This window comes from Rhinopithecus roxellana, chromosome 14 (genome assembly GCF_007565055.1).
Source record: "Rhinopithecus roxellana isolate Shanxi Qingling chromosome 14, ASM756505v1, whole genome shotgun sequence".
NCBI lineage: Eukaryota > Metazoa > Chordata > Mammalia > Primates > Cercopithecidae > Rhinopithecus > Rhinopithecus roxellana.
In genome coordinates this window covers 105,438,821-105,457,877 of record NC_044562.1, presented here as the reverse complement: position 1 = coordinate 105,457,877, position 19,057 = coordinate 105,438,821, and the positions used below count along the sequence as shown (strand labels likewise).

The window sequence follows — 19,057 nt, the reverse complement described above, 5'->3', positions numbered from 1 at the left end:
AAATTAAACAACAAGAAAGAAAAGTTCATTCTAACAATTTTTACCATTCTGGTTTAAAATATAACATTGGAAAGGAAGAAATTACAACAACATTTTGTACTCATGATATTTTTACTTAAGAAAGAGAACTGCATAGCATATTATAAGTTCTACATTCACTCATAGATTTGATTATCATTGGTGTCAACTAGATACTACTTTCACAAATTCCATTGATAAATTCATCTCTCAGCTTTCTTTCACATTCCACTGATAAATTCATCTCTCTAAGCTTTATTTCTCCAGCATTACTGAGTTGATGCAAGAAGGGAAAAGAGTTCTTTCTAGACTTCCTTAGCTAAGTACCCTTAGCATTGAGAGCAGAAGAAATGGTTAGCTGTATGTTGTTTTTTGAGTTCAATTCCACAGCCCTATCTAGCATTCTTTTCTGATAAAAGGTGAACTTCAACCTTTTATACATGTCCATTTTCATGACTTATGGTAGCTTTCCCTAAACTCAAATACATACATACACACACGCATCCCTCTATGACCTTGCCTTCTTCCCTTTGACCTACTCTTCAAAGGTAGCTCCTTCACCTTGATTGAAGCCCCTCCAAAATTTTTAGAACTTTATAGCACTGTGCTTTTTAAATTTCTTTCATCTTAAATCCCCTTCTCTCATTTTACTGACTCTTTTCTTTCCATCAAAAATCATCTCAAGTCTTTAACATCTGAAAAATCCTTGGCTCCTTCTCCTCTCTAGGAACTCCCTGTCTTCTGAGACACAATGCTTGAAACAGTCATCTTCACTTTCTCACTTTCTATTGTAATCAATCAATTACAGCCTGGTAGGTGTGCTCATCCCTCTAAAAAAACTGTGTTGACACTGGTTACCAATGACCTCTATGTTGCCAAATTCAATCAACATTTTAGGTCCACATCACACTAGCCTCTTACTGCTTTAACATTGTTTATCACTCTCCTTTTTGCAATGTTTGATTTTCTTGATTACTGTTATTATTACATGTGTAGAAAAGACTTAATATAGCAGGCCTGACTGGTATCCTCTGGAAGACCTTCTTACCAGGTTCGTCCTTGGCTGGCATATGGGAACTTGGATTTTGGGAAGGTTAAGATGAGCTCTTAACACGGACCTGTACTATTTGCACTAACAATGTGGATTATGCTGAATACCTGCTTTTCTTCAGGGAATCTGATATTTTGGCACATGCTATACAGAGGGTACCTACACGACCAGCCCCCAGTAAAAACCTGGACACTGAGTCTCTAATGAGCTTCCCTGGTAGATAACATTTCATGCTTGTTGTGATAACTTGTTGCTGAGGGAATTAAGCCTGTCCTGTGTGACTCCGCTGGGAGATGACTCTTGGAAGCTTGTATCTGGTTTCCTCTGGACTTTGCCCATACATTCTTTGCTGATTTTGCTTTGTTTCCTTTTACTGTAGTAATTCATTGCTATAAGCACAAGTATATGCTGAGTTCTGTGAATCATCCTAGTGAATCACAGAACCTGAAGGTGGTCTTGGGGACCTCCAACTCATTATAGAAATCTCCAACCTGTCTGCTTTTGCTTCTTGAACAAGGAGCCTTGTGGGCTCCTATTAAATACTGATGATCCCTGAGGTTCCAACCTCAGTCCACTACTCTATTCACTAAACCAATCCCCCCCTGCAATCTTACTTACTTCGTGATTTTAAATTATCATCTACGTGATAATAACACCCTGATCTATATTTCTAAGAGTGAACTCTTCTTCAGGCCTCAGATTCCTAAATCTAACTGACTGCTGAGTTTCTATACACAGGTACCTCAAACTCAGCAAGTCCAAAAATAAATCATCATTTCCTGTCTTCAATTACCTGTTCCCTTACCTCCCCCTGCCCCCAATTATGTATTTACTCTCTTCCTGATTTCCCTATTTTGGTTAATGGCAACCATAGCATGAAGTCTTCCAAACCAGATTGCTGGAAATCAATCCTATCACTCTATCAACCTACATGGTTCACCTTCTATCTTCAAGTCCTGCCCATTCTTCCTCCTAAATATTTATTAAATCATTTCCTCCCTCATCCCAACTACCATTGCTCTAGTTTCTACCCCTCACAACTCACCTAAACCATTGCAGTATCTCCTGACGTATCTCTGCACCTCTGATTTTGCCCCACCTTTTTTCTTTCACATAGCTGCCAGAGTGAGTAACTTAAAAATTAATGCTGACCATGCCATTCTCTGATTATAACCCTTCAGTGGCTTCCTGCCACTAAAAAAGGAAAAGATCCTAGTTCATCATTGTTGCGTATGAGACTCCAGTAACAGTGAAGCACTTGCAATCCCCTTAAAGCACATTGTGGTTTCCTGTTTCTGTCCCCTTGCTCATGCAATTCTCTGCCTGGAACACTCTTCCCTAGACCTTTACCCAGGTTAATATTCAGCTCAGCTTATAGCCTCAGCTGATGGATCCAGAAACTCTTTGTGGGAGTTTATCACTCAGAAAATCTAAATGCTCTTAAGGTGTATCCGCGTAGCACATTGTCAATACCCCTCTCAAAGCAGTTAACACATTATGTTTTCTTTTTGCAAATCCTCCTCAGTGAGACTGTAAATTGAAATGGGACGTTCAGTGCCTTATTTGTCTTTGATTAAAAATACCTAGAACTACAGAAATAGTAATAAGTGTCTGAGGAATGCATTATTTTCACTAAACCTGACAACACTTTTAAAGGCATGAAGCGCTGTACAAATGTAACACAGTATGTTAATAGAATGAAACAGAATACCTGAAATTAAAAATCTGCATATCTCTTTGGAGAATTCTCAAGTAATTATATTAAAAAAAACTTTTTAAAATTAAGTCTTAGTGTCTTTTATGTATAGACATTCTATGAAATATTTATATAACCATCACAAAAATCTTTATGGAATACAGATTGTAATATTTGTTTTTCAGATGAAGAAACTGAGGCAAGTAAATGTCAAAACTGAATTCAAAGCCAAATCCATCTGACTCCAAATTCTGTTTTTAAAACTATGTTATGCAGTTCTAGTTGTCTTAAAATCAACCTAAATTTGATTACCTCATCTTCACAGATATCAGTCTTTTTTCCTTTTTTGTCTTCTTTATCTTCCTCGTCCTCATCATCTTCATCACCTTGGTCATCACTGTCATCATCATCATCATCGTCATAATCACTGTCTCCTCCCTTCCTTCTTCGCTTGCGTCCTGGAGTGGGTGTGCCCAAGGGATGCTGCTCTTCTCCAAGATCAATGCCACTTGAAGTGTCTCTTTTGCCTGTTTTCTTAGCATGAATGATTCTGAGCCTTTAAATATTACGAAAAGTGATGACATGGAAAAAAAGACTTCTCAATATACTTTTAAAAGAGCAAAACATGAGTTGTATGCAAAAATACCTTATGGCATTTCTTTTGTGTTAAGCAATATACCAATGTTAAAAAAATCAGAATTAGGAAACTTAAGAAATGTTTCCATAAATTACAGGATGCATTAACTTTCAAGAGTTATGCTGGATATCTCTTTGGAATTAGACTCATTAAAAAAATGATGAAAACTGAAAAGAAGAATTCTAACAACGGTTGAGTAATAATTTCTGATCCCATACTAACTGACTGAATAAATTTCAATTCAAATTACTACAAAGAAACGAACCTCTTAACATAGGAGTAATTTCTGCATGATATTTTCTGGCAGGAAGATAATTAAGTTTTAATGTTGAATAAGTTTAGTTAGATTTCGTAAAAGCAAATTTTAATTAGAAAGCAATTAAGAAAAAAAGTTACAGTTCCAAACACTCTATTTGTGATAAAAGCAACTTAATAGCAACCACAATCTTAGAAAAATGTAATTGCTTGACTTGTTTAAAAGAAAAAAGAGAAAATGACTTTCTTCTAAGTATGAAGAATATAAGCTCAATGAATCTCATTATATCTTTTGTCCACTGCAAATTCTGCCCCTGAGTTTTATTAATTTTATATCCCATCTAAATTGAGCATTATCTTTTCTTTAGACAATAAAAGTTTAAATTCTATCTTTGCAATTCATATGCTTTACTGGGAATTTGTATAAAAAGAAAACAGTACATTAACTTTAATAAAACAGGACTTACTTGCGGAGTTTACCTTCTACCACCCATTTATCTCTCCTCAAGTTTGACATATAATCAATGTTCTTGTCGATTTCACTGCCAATGCAAGAATTAAAAAATATAAATTAATCAATTTATGCAATGCACTAATTTGATATGCAATAAATTTGATACATAAATTAATGCATTTTTGAGTAAGTAAAAATGATACAATTGACCTCATGCATATACATGTTCATATATGTATGTGTTTATATATGTATATACATATGTTGAAAAGTGGTAACTTCTCCAATGGATACAACATTAGTATTAGAAAATTCACTGTGGTTTCTATCTTAAACCAAGAAAGAAACTATGCACCAACTGCCTTAGAAAGACAGCATTCCAAGTTTTGTTGCATGTATTTAAGATGTGATAATTTCCAAAATCAAAGCAGGATACCAGAACACACATGGATATTTACGTAAGTGCACATACATACATATGCATATACACTATCTAAGTGTATATGTATAAACAACCAAACAGAAACTAAGAATATTATATCTGGTAAAGTCAAATAGGGGTGCTTTTTCTTTCTAAGGTAAAAACCGTAGTGTACCATTTTCACTGAATTTGGGTGTATGTGTTTTCAATGTGTGCCACTCAGCATTACTATTTGTTACCATGCTCATGCTTAAATGAACTTATTCTTCCATAAAATTGTAAGATGTGAATATTATTATATTTTTTGGGATGACTGTCAGTGAATAGCAGAAACAAACAAAAAATTACACTAATACAATATCATAGCTAAGATGAGCACAGAAAATTTAAAATTTCCACACTCGTAGAAATGCATGACTCTGAATATTTGGATTGATCCTTTTACTAGAAAGGTGAAGGCCTAAAAGTTGTTAAAAATCTGTAAAATAATGAATAACAAGGACACGATGAACATGAATTTGTTCAGAAATCTTGAATACTAGTGTATATGTTGGTATTAATATGTTACTAGTAACAAGTGAGAACTCTTAGTAACTAGAGTGAGAACTCTGACTTTTAAATAAGACCAAGTACTTTTAAAAAAGTATAAATTAATACATTGATAAATGAATACTCTATGGTTCTATTAGCATACAACAAAATAAAAAGTGGCTACATAATTCTATGAATGGCTACTAAGCAAAATCAGGTAGTCATCTGTCCTTAAAAAATGTGAAGGAAAAAAAAATTCCATATTCTTGTGGTAGTACCACATTCTGGTACCACAGCAAGTAAAAATATAAAAGAAGTTATGTATAAAGAATTAACAAAATTATTAAACAAAACAGGTGACAAAGACCATGTATTACAGACACACAGTATGACCCAAATTTTTTTTCAATACACTACAAAGAAATACATGAAAATATTGTTAGTGGCCATCTCTAAATATTGAGATAAGTACAATTTTAATTTTCTTCTTTGTGCTAGTCTGTAACTTTCCAATTTTCTATAATCAATTTGTATTACTTTGTGATTAGAAAAATTCAAAATGGAAAAAAACATGGAAAAGCCTGAGCATATGCTTACCTGACCACACTCTTGCTGCATGCCAGTTCATTGATCAGGAAAGCCAAGACTGAAGCTTTCTGTGCCGGAGTGTGAGCCTGAAAAGCTTTGGTCTTCAGACTTTCAGTAAGCTCAGTTTGTCCACAGTGGGCTTCCATAAATATCTGTAAAATCTCGGAAACATTGTCTCGATTCACACCAACATTCAGCAAATGTTCTCCAAGAGCTGTTTTAGCCTATAAAAGTTTGGCATTTTTATCAGTATTGCTCATAACCATTTATACCATAAAAACAGTAAGATTAAAAATCCTCATATTATTTAATTTAGATATTACTGACAAGAGCTTTATTCACTTTCTTTAAATGAAAGAGACACAAAAATAGTCAATAGAAAACAGACAAATATTCAAGTACTTGTATCTTTCTTTTCCCGCTTCAAATCCTTGGTTCCAAGTCAGGCAGGGAGAAGAGTATGCAAATTCATGGGTAGCGAAGTTTTAAATTACCTATCAAGTCTTCCATGACTATAAAGGCAACACTAACCTTTCCCTAGGTTTTATCTGGACATTTTATCAGGAATGACAGAGTGGGGAGGTTAAAAAACAGTACTGCGTTTTCTACCTTTAAGGTGTCATAGGTTTTACTGGCTAGGGAAAATAAATAGGAAAACACTGAGGGAGATAGAAGAAAAACAGGGGCATCTGGGAGGTTCTCTCTCCACAATATTATCTAGAGCAAAGCTCTGTGGAATGTGTACTGTATTTGGAATTAAGATAAATGTGAACTAATTGAGCATTCACTGAGCAGCACAGGGTCTTAACGTGCTGGTCTGTAGGTGCCTTGATTAGCTTCAGTTATTCACAGTGATTGAGAGAGAACAAGGTATAATATCAGAAGGCACATACAAGTTCTAGTTGCCTTATGAATTATGAATTCTGTTGTTGATGAATATCGCTTAAGTATTTCATTAAATTACCTTGGTCTTTGCCTACAGCTAGAGGAAAAAAGAATATCTTGAGAATGGTCTATATTCCTTAAGCTCTGTAACCAGGTTTTCTTTGTATGAAGTGTAACCTGACACGAATCTACATTTAACTTTGTGAGACACTATGTGGAAAAATTAGATCAATATACATAACCTTCTGCTAATACGCTAAAGCTATCTACCAATGCACTGACAGTACAAATTTAAAACATTTTATATTTTGTTTTTTTTTACCTTGTATCCTGTTATTAGACCTGGATCACATACAGCAGCTGAGAGGAGCCTCACAAGCAAGTCTTGTACTTCACCCATGCTGTCCCCTATATTTAGCAATCCCTCTTGAAGAACACTCAGGTTTGGAACATCAATATTCACATCAAAGCCCAAAACTTTACCAAAGTTTCGTAAGAACTGCACCACCATGAGACAGTCTGAAAATGTACTTCCAGAGAGAACAAGTCCTGGAATACGAGGCAACTCTGGCAAAGGCTGAAAATAAAATAAAATATAAATAAAATAAAAATAGCTTAATTTTCTAAAAGCCATGATTTCATATCTTCTAAAGTAAAATAAGCTGCTACCTTTTTTTTCCCTCTTGTATTGTACCAGTAGCTTCCTTTGGGATGCTAAATTCTCTGGGGGCATTTCTGTAACCCCCATGGAACTAAGCATAGTGTCTTGAAGTATCATCATACACGTAAGCAACCATTAATAAATTTTGGTTGAACTCAATTATGAACTTAGATCTTTGCAAAAGAGACATTAATTTTAATCAGCTTGCATATTCAATCAACTGACATATCCATATTAACAAAAACATGGATTATATAACTAGAGCAAAAATTAAATAAAATATAAACATTTTGTAAGTACTTAACCACGGACATACTTATAGGGGCATGTGTACCAATTTCTTCTAACGATGATGACATTTAAAAATCATACTTTTTTTTGTAGCTTAGAAACTAACAGCATGCATCTGTGGGCTCTATGGTTGGAGAAAGTGGTATCATCTATGGCTAATGAATGCAGATAAATAACTAGGTCCACATAACTAGAATCCATGACCCTGTACATAAACCCAGTTATAATGCAACTAAAGGTCTTTAGGTTTCCCTGTATTTAGGCAAGTATTAGCTTCAGTATTAAAATTAGCTATCTCTATTGCTATTTCTCAAATATGCTCACATATTAACATTTTAATGACTTAATTGCAGTATCAGTTGTCATCAACATTTTAAAAATTCAATAAATAGGTAATCTAAATTAAAAACATTTTGCCCATTAATGAGAGCCTTAAAAAGTACTTTATATTTTAATTGGAAAAAAAGTGACATACATATTTCTATTTAACTGAATTGGTCCTTGTTCAAAAATATTTCTCCACCCTGCATTTATTGAGGTAACCAGTTGAGACTTTTTCTGTTAATACTGTGTGGAAACACAAAACTATAGATAATAGCTCATCTCATACAAATATTTTATATTCTTCTTGAAAACCAGTGAATTCTCATTCTCCCTTTTTCTTGAACCACATGAAACATACACATTTCTAGGTAATTCTGAAAATTTATATAACAAAGCTGAGCTAATAAAATATGGCTTAAAATGAATTACATATTTGATATAGTACATATGAATTTAAATGAAAATAAAAGATACAAGAAAATGAAGCTTAGGATTTTAAAAGTTTGATCACTATGAGCTTATTAAATGTGTTAACTAATTTATATACCCATTCACTGCTTAGGAAAATTTAAACATTCAAATGACTAAAACTAGTAACTACACTCTCATTTTTATTTAGAAGCATTTATGCTAAGTAAACAAATAGCATATTAATATAGTTCAATCCATTTTAGTGTACTAAAAGTTTGCTTTAAGCACTTTAGAAAAGAGCTTACACAAATCAAGAGATAACCATTATTTGCATATCATTTGAATATTGCATATAAGTAAATAAATATCCTATTAAGGAAGTATAATAATATAGAGATGAAATGCATTATTGATATTTTTCTCTAAGTACCATCTTCTTAACTATAGTCAAAACATAATTGATTTTTACTCAAAAATATATGAAATTATGCTGGTTGCCAAGATTACAGCAATCTTTCTAAATTTATACTTTTATGTATTTCAGCAACATTACACATCTGTGAAGCACTATGGAAGACAAAACACATATGAGGTGCTTTGGTTGGACACAGTTTCTTGGCTTTCAGGATGATAAACAGTATAGGCTCTGGAGTTTAACAAACCGGAGTTTGAATCCAAATTGCCATTTATTAGTTGTGTAATCTTGGGCAAGTTCCTTAACCTCTTTGTGTCTCAGTTTTCTCATATGTGAATGGGAAGAAATACTAACTCCACAGGATTATGTTGAAGATTAAATAAGAAAATTCAAATATGTGCTTAGCATAGTCCTAGCATGCAGTAAACATGTTCAATAAAGGTTTGTCACCTAAAGCACTGAAGGAGGTCATAGATTATAAATCTTAATTTATTTAAATATCTATATGGGTGTGGAGAGGAGTTAAGATTTTTCTGTGCCTGGAATCCCAGCACTTTGGGAGGCTGAGGTGGTTAGATCACTTGAGCCCAAGAGTTCAAGACCAGCCTGAGCAACATAAGAGCCTGTCTCTACAAAAAATTAAAACAACAAAAACCCAAAAAAACTAGCCAAGAATGGTGGCAAGCGCCTGTGGTCCCAGCAACTCAGAAGACTGAGATGAGAGGGCCACTTGAGGCTGGGAATGAGAAGTTGAGGCTTCAGTGAGCTATAATCCTGCCACTGCCCTCCTTCCAGCCTAAATGACAGAGTCAGACCCTGTCTGAAAACAACCAGCCAAACAACCAACCAACCAACTAACCAACCAACCAACCAAACAAACAAAAAAACTGCCTTTACCAGCACAAGAGCTCCAGAGAGGGTGACTGGTAGCTATCTAGGAAAGGCAAATTGACCTAGAGTTGGAAATTTACTGCTATAGTTAAAAATAAAAGGCTTTCACAATAGCAGCTCTGGCAAAGAAATCAAGTAAGAAAACTGGAAAAATTAAACTTATAAATGGAAATCGTATACATGACGTATAAATTACCTTTTGGTCTGCTAAGCACATGTCTTCATTAGGCTTCTTTAGTTCCTTTGCCATTTCTAATTCTAATCTTCGTTGCTCTAGTTTACGCTCTTTATTTAATCTTTTCTCATCACGTTTTTCTTGCTTCAACCGTTCTTTTTCCTTAAAAAGAAAATCATGTACACATATTCTTCTTAATCATTATATATGTTGGAATAAACTTAGAATTATGTAGCAACAATGAATTATTTTGCTTTTCATTAATCTCACTCTCTAATTTTCAAAATAATCTTATGACTGTATATATTTAATATCAATATTAGATTCAACCTAGGCTATTTTGTTACTCAAAATTTGTTCAATCATTTGCCAAGTTGTAAGAATAAAATACTTATTAATAAAAGCAGGTACATAAAATGCACATGGGCAACTACATATCTTATTAAATAGTTATTAGTACAAATTTTAGTGCGGCTCCAGGAAGCATATGATTTACAGTAGGAAAATGGAAGTACACCTTTGAATGCGCAAAAGCAGTTCTTTCAAAGTGAATTAGCTAGTCTTAAGATAGCAACTGTGATGAAAGAAAAATATTACTCACCACCATAAACAACACTTAAGAGAATGTAAAATCAGTTCTGAAGGCAATGTCAAAAGCATGAAGAATGTTTTGGTAATGGCAACAATATGGAAATAACTGACTTGTCTCTCTGTTGCAGGGAATGACTTTTTGTTGGAGGAAGTGATTTTCTATTATAATACCATTATCATTACTTTTTCATCCTATCTCAAATATAGCTCTCATTTATTTAGAGGAGAAATAACAGTAGAATCATCAGTCAATTCTAACCTACTACCGCACATGTGCCACACATTGCTAATTGGTTTACTTTTGTAAGGCTCATTATATCTCTTCCTTGACTACAAGTCTTTCGATTTTCTTTTTTTTTTTTGTTTTGGGAGGGGGACGGAGTCTAGGTCTGTTGCCCAGGCTGGATGCTGGAGTGCAGTGGGGCGATCTCGGCTCACTGCAACCTCCGCCTCCTGGGTTCACGCCATTCTCCTGCCTCAGCCTCCCAAGTAGCTGGGACTACCGGTGCCTGCCACCATGCCCGGTTAATTTTTTGTATTTTTTAGTAGACACGGGGTTTCACCGTGTTAGCCAGGATGGTCTCAATCTCCTGACCTTGTGGTGCGGCCACCTCAGCCTCCCAAAGTGCTGGGATTACAGGTGTGAGTCACCACGCCTGGCCAAGTCTTTCGATTTTCTATCAAAATAAGGTCTAAGTCCTTACTTTTGAATTCCGAACTCTTCTTTTCTAACCTTACCTCTCATATTTTTTTGTGTGTAGGTTTAGAATTTCCTATTCCTGATGAACGTTTATTTCCTTAGCTGCTTATATTGGTTCACTCCAATCAAGAAGTTCATTTTTCCCATCTTGCATATTTAAATCTTAAACACTACCAATTTCTATTACATTTCATAGCTCCTAACTCTGATTTTAACACAGCACTCATTGCTTTCTGTACTATATTACTATTTTTGCCCATATTCTAATCATCTCCATTTCGATTATCATGGGTAAGTGAGCACCCTGACTGCTGCTGGAGGAATGGCCAAGAGGGAGAAAGAGAGGAGTGGGGAAGAACAAGGGACCAGAGAGTAGAGAAAGTACAGTGTGTTTGAAAAATTGCTAGCAGTTTCAAAACTGGAGTGTAGGTTGTGAGTTGAATAGTTGCCGAATGAATATTATGATAGTCAGAGGGCCAGATCATAAGGGACTTCTTATATGACATGCACAAGTTACTGTTCATTTTTATACTGCCTCTGAATTTCTGGGTTATTGATTCATGCAGACATTCTGAGAGGACAAACTATAAGGAAGCTTATGAGATTGTTGACACCAGCAAAGTACTATAATTAATTTTACCAATTACAAACCAAAAAGCAGTTTCTGAGGTTTTGATTTTCAAATCAAATTATTAGGTAATAGCCTAAAGTACTATTATTACTAGCCCTTACAAAAGGGCAGCAGAGTCACTGGTAGAATAATTTTTTTCCCCTAGAATTGAAATTTCGATTCTTAAACACATGAACTATTGCTCTAGTAACTTTTCAAAGAAGGGAAGATTTAAGTTTTTGGTTCCTCACCAGAGTAATGAATTAGGATCACTAATAGAAAAAAGCATATTAAATATCTCTTACTGATTTGAAAGTAGATACTGTAAAATTTTCTGCTGCACTCATACGCCACGTGATGTTTGTCAATAAAGAATTGCATGTACTACAGTGTCTATGCCACATAGCCCAGATGTGGAGCAGTCTATACCATCTAAAGTTTGGGTACGTCATTCTATGATGTCTGCACAATAATGAAATTGATTAATGACACTCTTCTCAGAATGTATTGTCATCATTAAGTCATACACAGCTTTACATATAGCTAACTCAGATCTCTTAATGATGTCCATAACAGCAATTATAAACATAATAACTGAGACTACCAGTTACTAGTTGTTAAAAATGGTTACTATTGCTTTTTAAAAAGTGTGACACTGATGCTGTTTTCACTGTGTCAACTTCCCACTGGTAGCAATCCTGGAGATACATACATACTCAACAGACACACGGGCAACAAGCTAGAGTGCACGGAATGCCATAAGTATGGATTATATGCTTGGAGTATCAATTTTAGCTGATGATATGCAATACCTTTTTCCAACTGAAAAAGTATAATATGGAATAGAATGCAAAAGTCACATCCATATTTATGATAAAATGGAGATTTCCAAAAAAATTATAGAAATTGGTGTGACCTTCATCAGTTAAAGACAAGCATTTATTACTGTCTACTATTAGGCATACTTTAATGGAAATGTGGAGTCTCTCAATTCAGTATGAATTGTATAGAACTAATATAAATTCTGCCAGGCTCGGTGGCTCAAGCCTGTAATCCCAGCACTTTGGGAGGCCGAGACGGGCGGATCACGAGGTCAGGAGATCGAGACCATCCTGGCTAACACAGTGAAACCCCGTCTCTACTAAAAAATACAAAAAACTAGCCGGGCGAGGTGGCGGACGCCTGTAGTCCCAGCTACTCGGGAGGCTGAGGCAGGAGAATGGCGTAAACCCGGGAGGCGGAGCTTGCAGTGAGCTGAGATCAGGCCACTGCACCCCAGCCTGGGTGACACAGCGAGACTCTGTCTCAAAAAACAAAAAAAAAAAAAAAAAAAAAGAACTAATATAAATTCTGTGGTTATGGTACAAGATTACTCTCAAAGAGCCAGAGCTTCCAAGGTCCCCTCAATCACCAACTAATATTTATAATGACATATAAAGCCAGTCACAGTCTAGCCCCACACAAGTGCTAGTCTCACATCTCACAATTCACAGTGGATTTCCCATGTTCCGGCCACACTGTGTGACACACCTGTGTGGAGAAGACAGCGTAGCTCCTTTGAAGTTACTGCTTGGATGAATACTGATGATGAAGCAACAACAAAGCCGAGATGGGCATGTACACAGGTTAACATGGCTAATACACTCTTTGTACCCCACCCCCAGGTCTTGTTTAGTCACAGTACTGTACCTCTGTATATGCCATTCCTACTGTCTAGAATGCCTAGTTCCTTCACAAGAAGTCTGTATAAAGCCTGTTTTCTTTTTTTTAATTTTTTAATCGTTCCCACTTTTTAAAATCGTTCCCACAACTACTTTAGACATGGTAGTACTTCTTGTTTTTGAGCTTCCATATAACTTATTACAGCATTTGTTGCACTGTGTAGCAATTATTGCTTTAAAGTTGATCTCTCTCACTCAAGTATAAGCCTCTTCTAGAGGGCAGAGGAACTTATTCACCTTTTCTTCATGGACCTATTCAATTCCCCCCTGGACACCTGGAAAAAGTTTTTAATTATTTTATCTTTCTCTTTGACTCTTGAGCCTGTATCAGTCCAACTTTCCTCTCCCACTGGTCTTCACAGTTTAAGTATTGTTCTTACTTCTTATTACAGTAGTGACACGACTGTAATAGACACATTTGATATGCCATGGCATATAAAAATTATTTGAGCATTTATAAATTTGCTGAATGATTAATTCTTCAAATGATACAAACTAAAATTATGGTAACATTTTGAACTGGTTATTAAATGAATTCAATAGGCAATTTCTTCTTCACTTTTAATATTTTACTCTGTGGGCAAACATAATTGCTATCTTCCCTTTTCAGTTAAGATTATTTAGAAACCTTGAATCCAAAAGTGGAATTAAATACATTTATTAGAATATTTAGGTTACATTTAGAAATTTAAAAATTATCTAAAGTATATTTGTCTAACATCTACTTCAACATTATTAATTTCTTAGCCATATAGCATGTACTGTGATTTGATATGCTTGCAAATAGATACCCCTCCCATAAAAATTAAACAGATTTATTACCCAATAATTTTGCCAAAAGCTAAAGTTTAAAGTGGCAGTGCTACTTAGGCCAAAAATTAAGGCACGTAAATTTGTATAGTACCCTTGCTCCTAGCGAAAGAGTAATCTATTTATCTACTTTTTACCTTAGCCTTTTCTTGACAAAGTAAGCTGCCTTATTATGAACCTATATCTAATTTCTATAATATTATATTTTGTTGCTTTGCCAAATAATAGGATTTTACAATGGAATTTTGTGATTTTCCAAGGTCAGTTCATAACAGACCTCTGATTTGCCAGAGGTAAGACATATTAAACCTATCCTAATATGAAAAGAAAGTTAAAACATATTTTATGTTAATATTGGTAAAACCGCAGGACAGTAACTTAGACTGTCTACCAATGACTACAAAATGTAGCTCTAGATTTTAGATTAACTATAAAGAATTCCAAGTGATGGGTTCGGTGGCTCACACCTGTAATCTCAGCACTTAGGGAGGCCGAGGCAGGTGCATCACCTGAGGTCCGGAGTTTGAGATCAGCCTAGCCAACACGGTGAAATCCTGTCTCTACTAAAAATACAAAAATTAGCTGGGCGTGGTCATGGGCGCCTGTAATCCCAGCTGCTTGGGAGGCTGAGACAGGAGAATTGCTTGAACCTGGGAGGTGGAGGTTGCAGTGAGCCGAGACTGCACTGCTGCACTCCAGCCTGGGCAACAAATAGTGAAACTCTATCTCAAAGTAATAATAATAATAATAATTATTATTATTTTTATTTTTATTATTACAAGCAAAGCAGCATGCATCATCCTAATTTTTTTTTTCTTTTTCCCTCTATCCCCACCCAGTTTTCCAGATACAGAAATTCTTGAAATAAATATGGGCTCTTGGGTTATAAGTCATTTATAACAAAATATCTTTTTTAATCATCCTAATTATATATTCTATGAAGAAATATAATATTATATAATGGAATCTTTTTGTATCAAAATCTTACTAATATCTTAGTTAAGAAGTCAGTCAAAATTTCATTTCAAAGTTGAAACATCTGTTGATAGCAAATGCATTAAATTTAGATCATCCTAAACAGTCTAGTTTAACATAGGGTGAAAATTTAAAAATCAATTTTTTATCTACATGAAAAGATTATTTTAGGGACTCTAAAACATAAATCAAAGGATTTCCACAATTCAATAGCACAATAACAAATACAAGAATAAATTTATTCTATTTTAGAATTATTTAAGTTAAAAATCCAAACAATAAATGTAGTAGAATGGCCCATTAGTGTGAAGTTTATAACTTATAGATTGCAAAACAGGCCACTTTGAAGAGATCATGTTGCACAGAGACTTATGGTTTTTGCATTTGATGATTCTACCGGGTCTCCTAGGTGTTTGTTCTGGGCATAATCAGAAGAAAACATTTCATTTGACAGCAACCTGTACTCAAATTTAAAAGACAAAAATATAGTTTAAGAGACACAGGTTTACCTCAGGGTACAGGAAGGATAAAAGTGTAAATAAGATTAATAACACAAGCCATTTATAGATGACAGATGTAAAGAACAAAAATGACACTGCTTTATGGGCCAATATTGACTGTGAGTATTTCAGGTAATTTTCTTAAAAAGGCCTATTATTTTTACATTTTAATTTATATTTATAAATTATAAAAATTAAAGGAAAAAATCATGAAGTACATCATTCCAGAAACCCTAAAGATACTTCTTATACTTTATAGATACAAAATACTTAAAAAGAATAAAACTTTCCACTTATCACATGTTCTTACAAAAGTATTACATGAAAAATTCTGTACTTATTTATTTGTATTTTTTCCCATCACCTTGGGCATTTATCATTTCTTTGTGTTACAAACATTCCAATTATACTCTTTTAGTTATTTTAAAATATACAATGAATCACTGTTGACTGTAATCACCTTGTTGTGCTATCAAATACTAGATCTTATTAATTTTATCTAATATATTCTTGTACCCATTAACCATTCTCACTTCCCCCCACACCCACTACCCTTCCCAGCCTCTGGTAACCATCATTCTACTCTTTATATTCCTGCATGCATTGTTTGTTTGTTTGTTTTTGAGACAGAGTCTTGCTCTGTCACCCAGGCTGGAGTGCAGTGGCGCGATCTTGGCTCACTGTAACCTCCACCTCTCGGGTTCAAGCAATTCTCCTGCCTCAGTCTCCCAAGTAGCTGGGGCTACAGGAGTCTGCCACCATGTCCGGCTAATTTTTGTATTTTTTAGTAAAGATGGGGTTTTGCCATCTTGGCTAGGCTGGTCTTGAACTCCTGACCTCATGATTCACCCACCTTGGCCTCCCAAAGTACTGGGAATACAGGCGTGAGCCACTGTGCCCGGCCACATTCATTGTTTTAATTTTTAGCTCCCACAAATAAGTGAGAACGTGTGAATTTTGTTTTTCCTTGCCTGGCTTCTTCTACTTAACATAATGACCTCTAGTTCCATCTGTGTTGTTGAAAATGACAGGATTTCATTCTTTTTTTTGGCTGAATAGCACTCCATTGTGTATATGTACCATATTTTCTTTATCCATTCAACTGCTGATGGACACAGGTTGCTTCCAAATCTTGGCTATTGTGAACAGTGCTACAATAAACATGGGAGTACAGGTTATCTCTTTGATATACTCATTTCCTTTCTTTTGGGTATATACCTAGGAGTGGGATTGCTGGATCATATGGTAGTTCCATTTTGAGTTTTCTGAGGAACCTCCATACTGTTTTCCATAGTGGCTGCACTTATTTACAGTCCCACCAACAGCATATGAAGGTTCTCTTTTCTCCACATGCTTGCCAGTATTCGTCATTGCCTGTCTTCTGTATAAAAGCCACTTTCACTAGGGTGAGATGATGTCTCATTATAGTTTTCATATCCTTTTCTTGATGATCAGTGATGTTGAGCATCTTTTCATATACCCCCTTGCCATTTGTATGCGTTCTTTTGAGAGATGTCTATTCAGATCTTTTGCCCACTTTTAACTTGGATTATCAGATTTTTTCCTATTGAGTTGTTTGAGCTCCTTACATATTCTGGTTTTTCTGTACTTACTTTAGATAAACTATCTTAAATATTATGTAGGATAGCTACTATTACATAAATGTCTTCTAAATTAAAATTGACATTGTTAATAATTCTTGAGTTACAGATTTTAGTAAGTATAAAAACAACTCTTTCCAAAGTCTACTTTTTTACATGACATTTAACATTCCACCGATTTTTTTTTTTTTTTTTTTTAGACGGAGTCTCACTCTGTCGCCCACACTGGAATGCCGTGGTGCAATCTTGGCTCACTGCAACCTCCGCCTCCTGGGTTCAAGCAATTCTCCTGCCTCAGCCTCCCAAGTAGCTGGGACTACAGGTGCACGCTGTCACGCCTGGCTAATTTTTTGTATTTCAGTAGAGATGGGGTTTCACCGTGTTGCCTAGGCTGGTCTTGAACTCCTGAGCTCAGGCAATCTGCCCACCTAGGCCTACCAAAGTGCTGGGATTACAGGTGTGAGCCACCACACCCAGCCCCTGAATTTTTAAAATTTAATTTAAAAAAGATTTTATCTTTCCTATGGTGCTAAATATTAAATTGTTTATATAGAATAATTTAATATTTGTTTATAAAGGCAATTTAATTTTAAAATTGAAATAAAGTATATTTGCATAAGTATTGTTTAAGTATATTTACTATTTTGTCAACTAAAAATGTGTTTGCTTAAAAACGGTCTACATGTGCAATTTTGCTTTTTTTGTTTTTAATAAATAATGACTGGTGTAAATATATAATTATGAAATATTCTTTATTACTTGAATCATTATGCATTTTTTTTTCTGCTTTCTAATTGTTTATTACATGACTTCTGAAACCTGAAACTTTCTTCCATTTTATGGCTTTGTCTCCTAAAGTGCCGACATAGTCACTCTGTGATAGATACACGTTTAACAACTTTTTGCAGTTTATTGATCACTGGGGAGACATGCAGAGATTGTGTTAAAATTACTACGGTTGATTATTCAGTTAATATGAGTAAATTGATTATAAATTTGTGACTGGTATAGTTTGAAGTTTTCATAATGGAAACTGAAGATTTTGAGTTAAATGTTACTTTCTCATGTTGCTTAAACCAACCTCGTTTCTAGGGATTAGTAATAATGAAAGCAGATGTATTTCATATTAAATTATATTAGAAAATAAGCTTTTTGTATTCATGAGGCTAAAGACTATTTCTTACATTATGAAAATATTTATGAACTATGATGATATACTAATGGCCCTTTAACATTAATATAATAATAATGAGATAATTTATATAAATCTGAGAATTTTTTTACTAATTATAAATTTATATAATGGAAAAACTATAAAAATTAGATTTCACAACTAGAAAACCAAGAGAAAGTTGAGAGTTTTTCAGTGAAAAATGTACTAAAGTAGTACTAAATCCAAAAGATCAGTGTAGTGTATACAAAGAATCACACAAGTGGTGTTTTTGTCACCTCCTTTGATAGGTGTGGGGAGTTTCTTCGAATAATTTCAGGTAATATAGGAGATTTTTAATCAACATGGTGAAAGCAATTTGTTTTTTAAACTTCATTACTCATTAAACACTATTCATAACATTTTCATTTTAATCCTAGTTTTCTTTCTTTACAATAGAATAATTAAAGATTTAAAGGTATTAATATTTATAATCAGGGTTATGAACAAGCCAATTCAGAATTTTGCACTGTTCTTGCCTAAGTATCATTTGGCCTTCATTTTATAATAAAGTTTGTTCTTTAAATAGGTAATAACAGAAAATTATTACAGATTGGGACTATCAGGAGGTAATGGGTGGCAGAATATAAAGCCACAATGTGCCCATTGTTGACATTCCATGAGTTACATCTTGT

General features: G+C 34.5%; 1 protein-coding gene across 8 annotated transcripts in view; it reads right to left on the bottom strand.

The window, feature by feature from the left end:
• The window catches only part of BAZ2B (bromodomain adjacent to zinc finger domain 2B), a 331,981-nt gene that overhangs the window by 62,657 nt on the left and 250,267 nt on the right, over nt 1–19,057 (bottom strand). For all 8 annotated transcript variants that reach the window (XM_010379122.2, XM_030916305.1, XM_030916307.1 and 5 more), the window contains 5 exons: nt 9,726–9,866; nt 6,859–7,113; nt 5,661–5,875; nt 4,125–4,199; nt 3,078–3,321 (listed from right to left, as the gene is read on the bottom strand). In XM_010379122.2, coding sequence (XP_010377424.2) covers nt 3,078–3,321; nt 4,125–4,199; nt 5,661–5,875; nt 6,859–7,113; nt 9,726–9,866 — 930 coding nt within the window. The remainder of the gene's footprint in view (nt 1–3,077; nt 3,322–4,124; nt 4,200–5,660; nt 5,876–6,858; nt 7,114–9,725; nt 9,867–19,057) is intronic.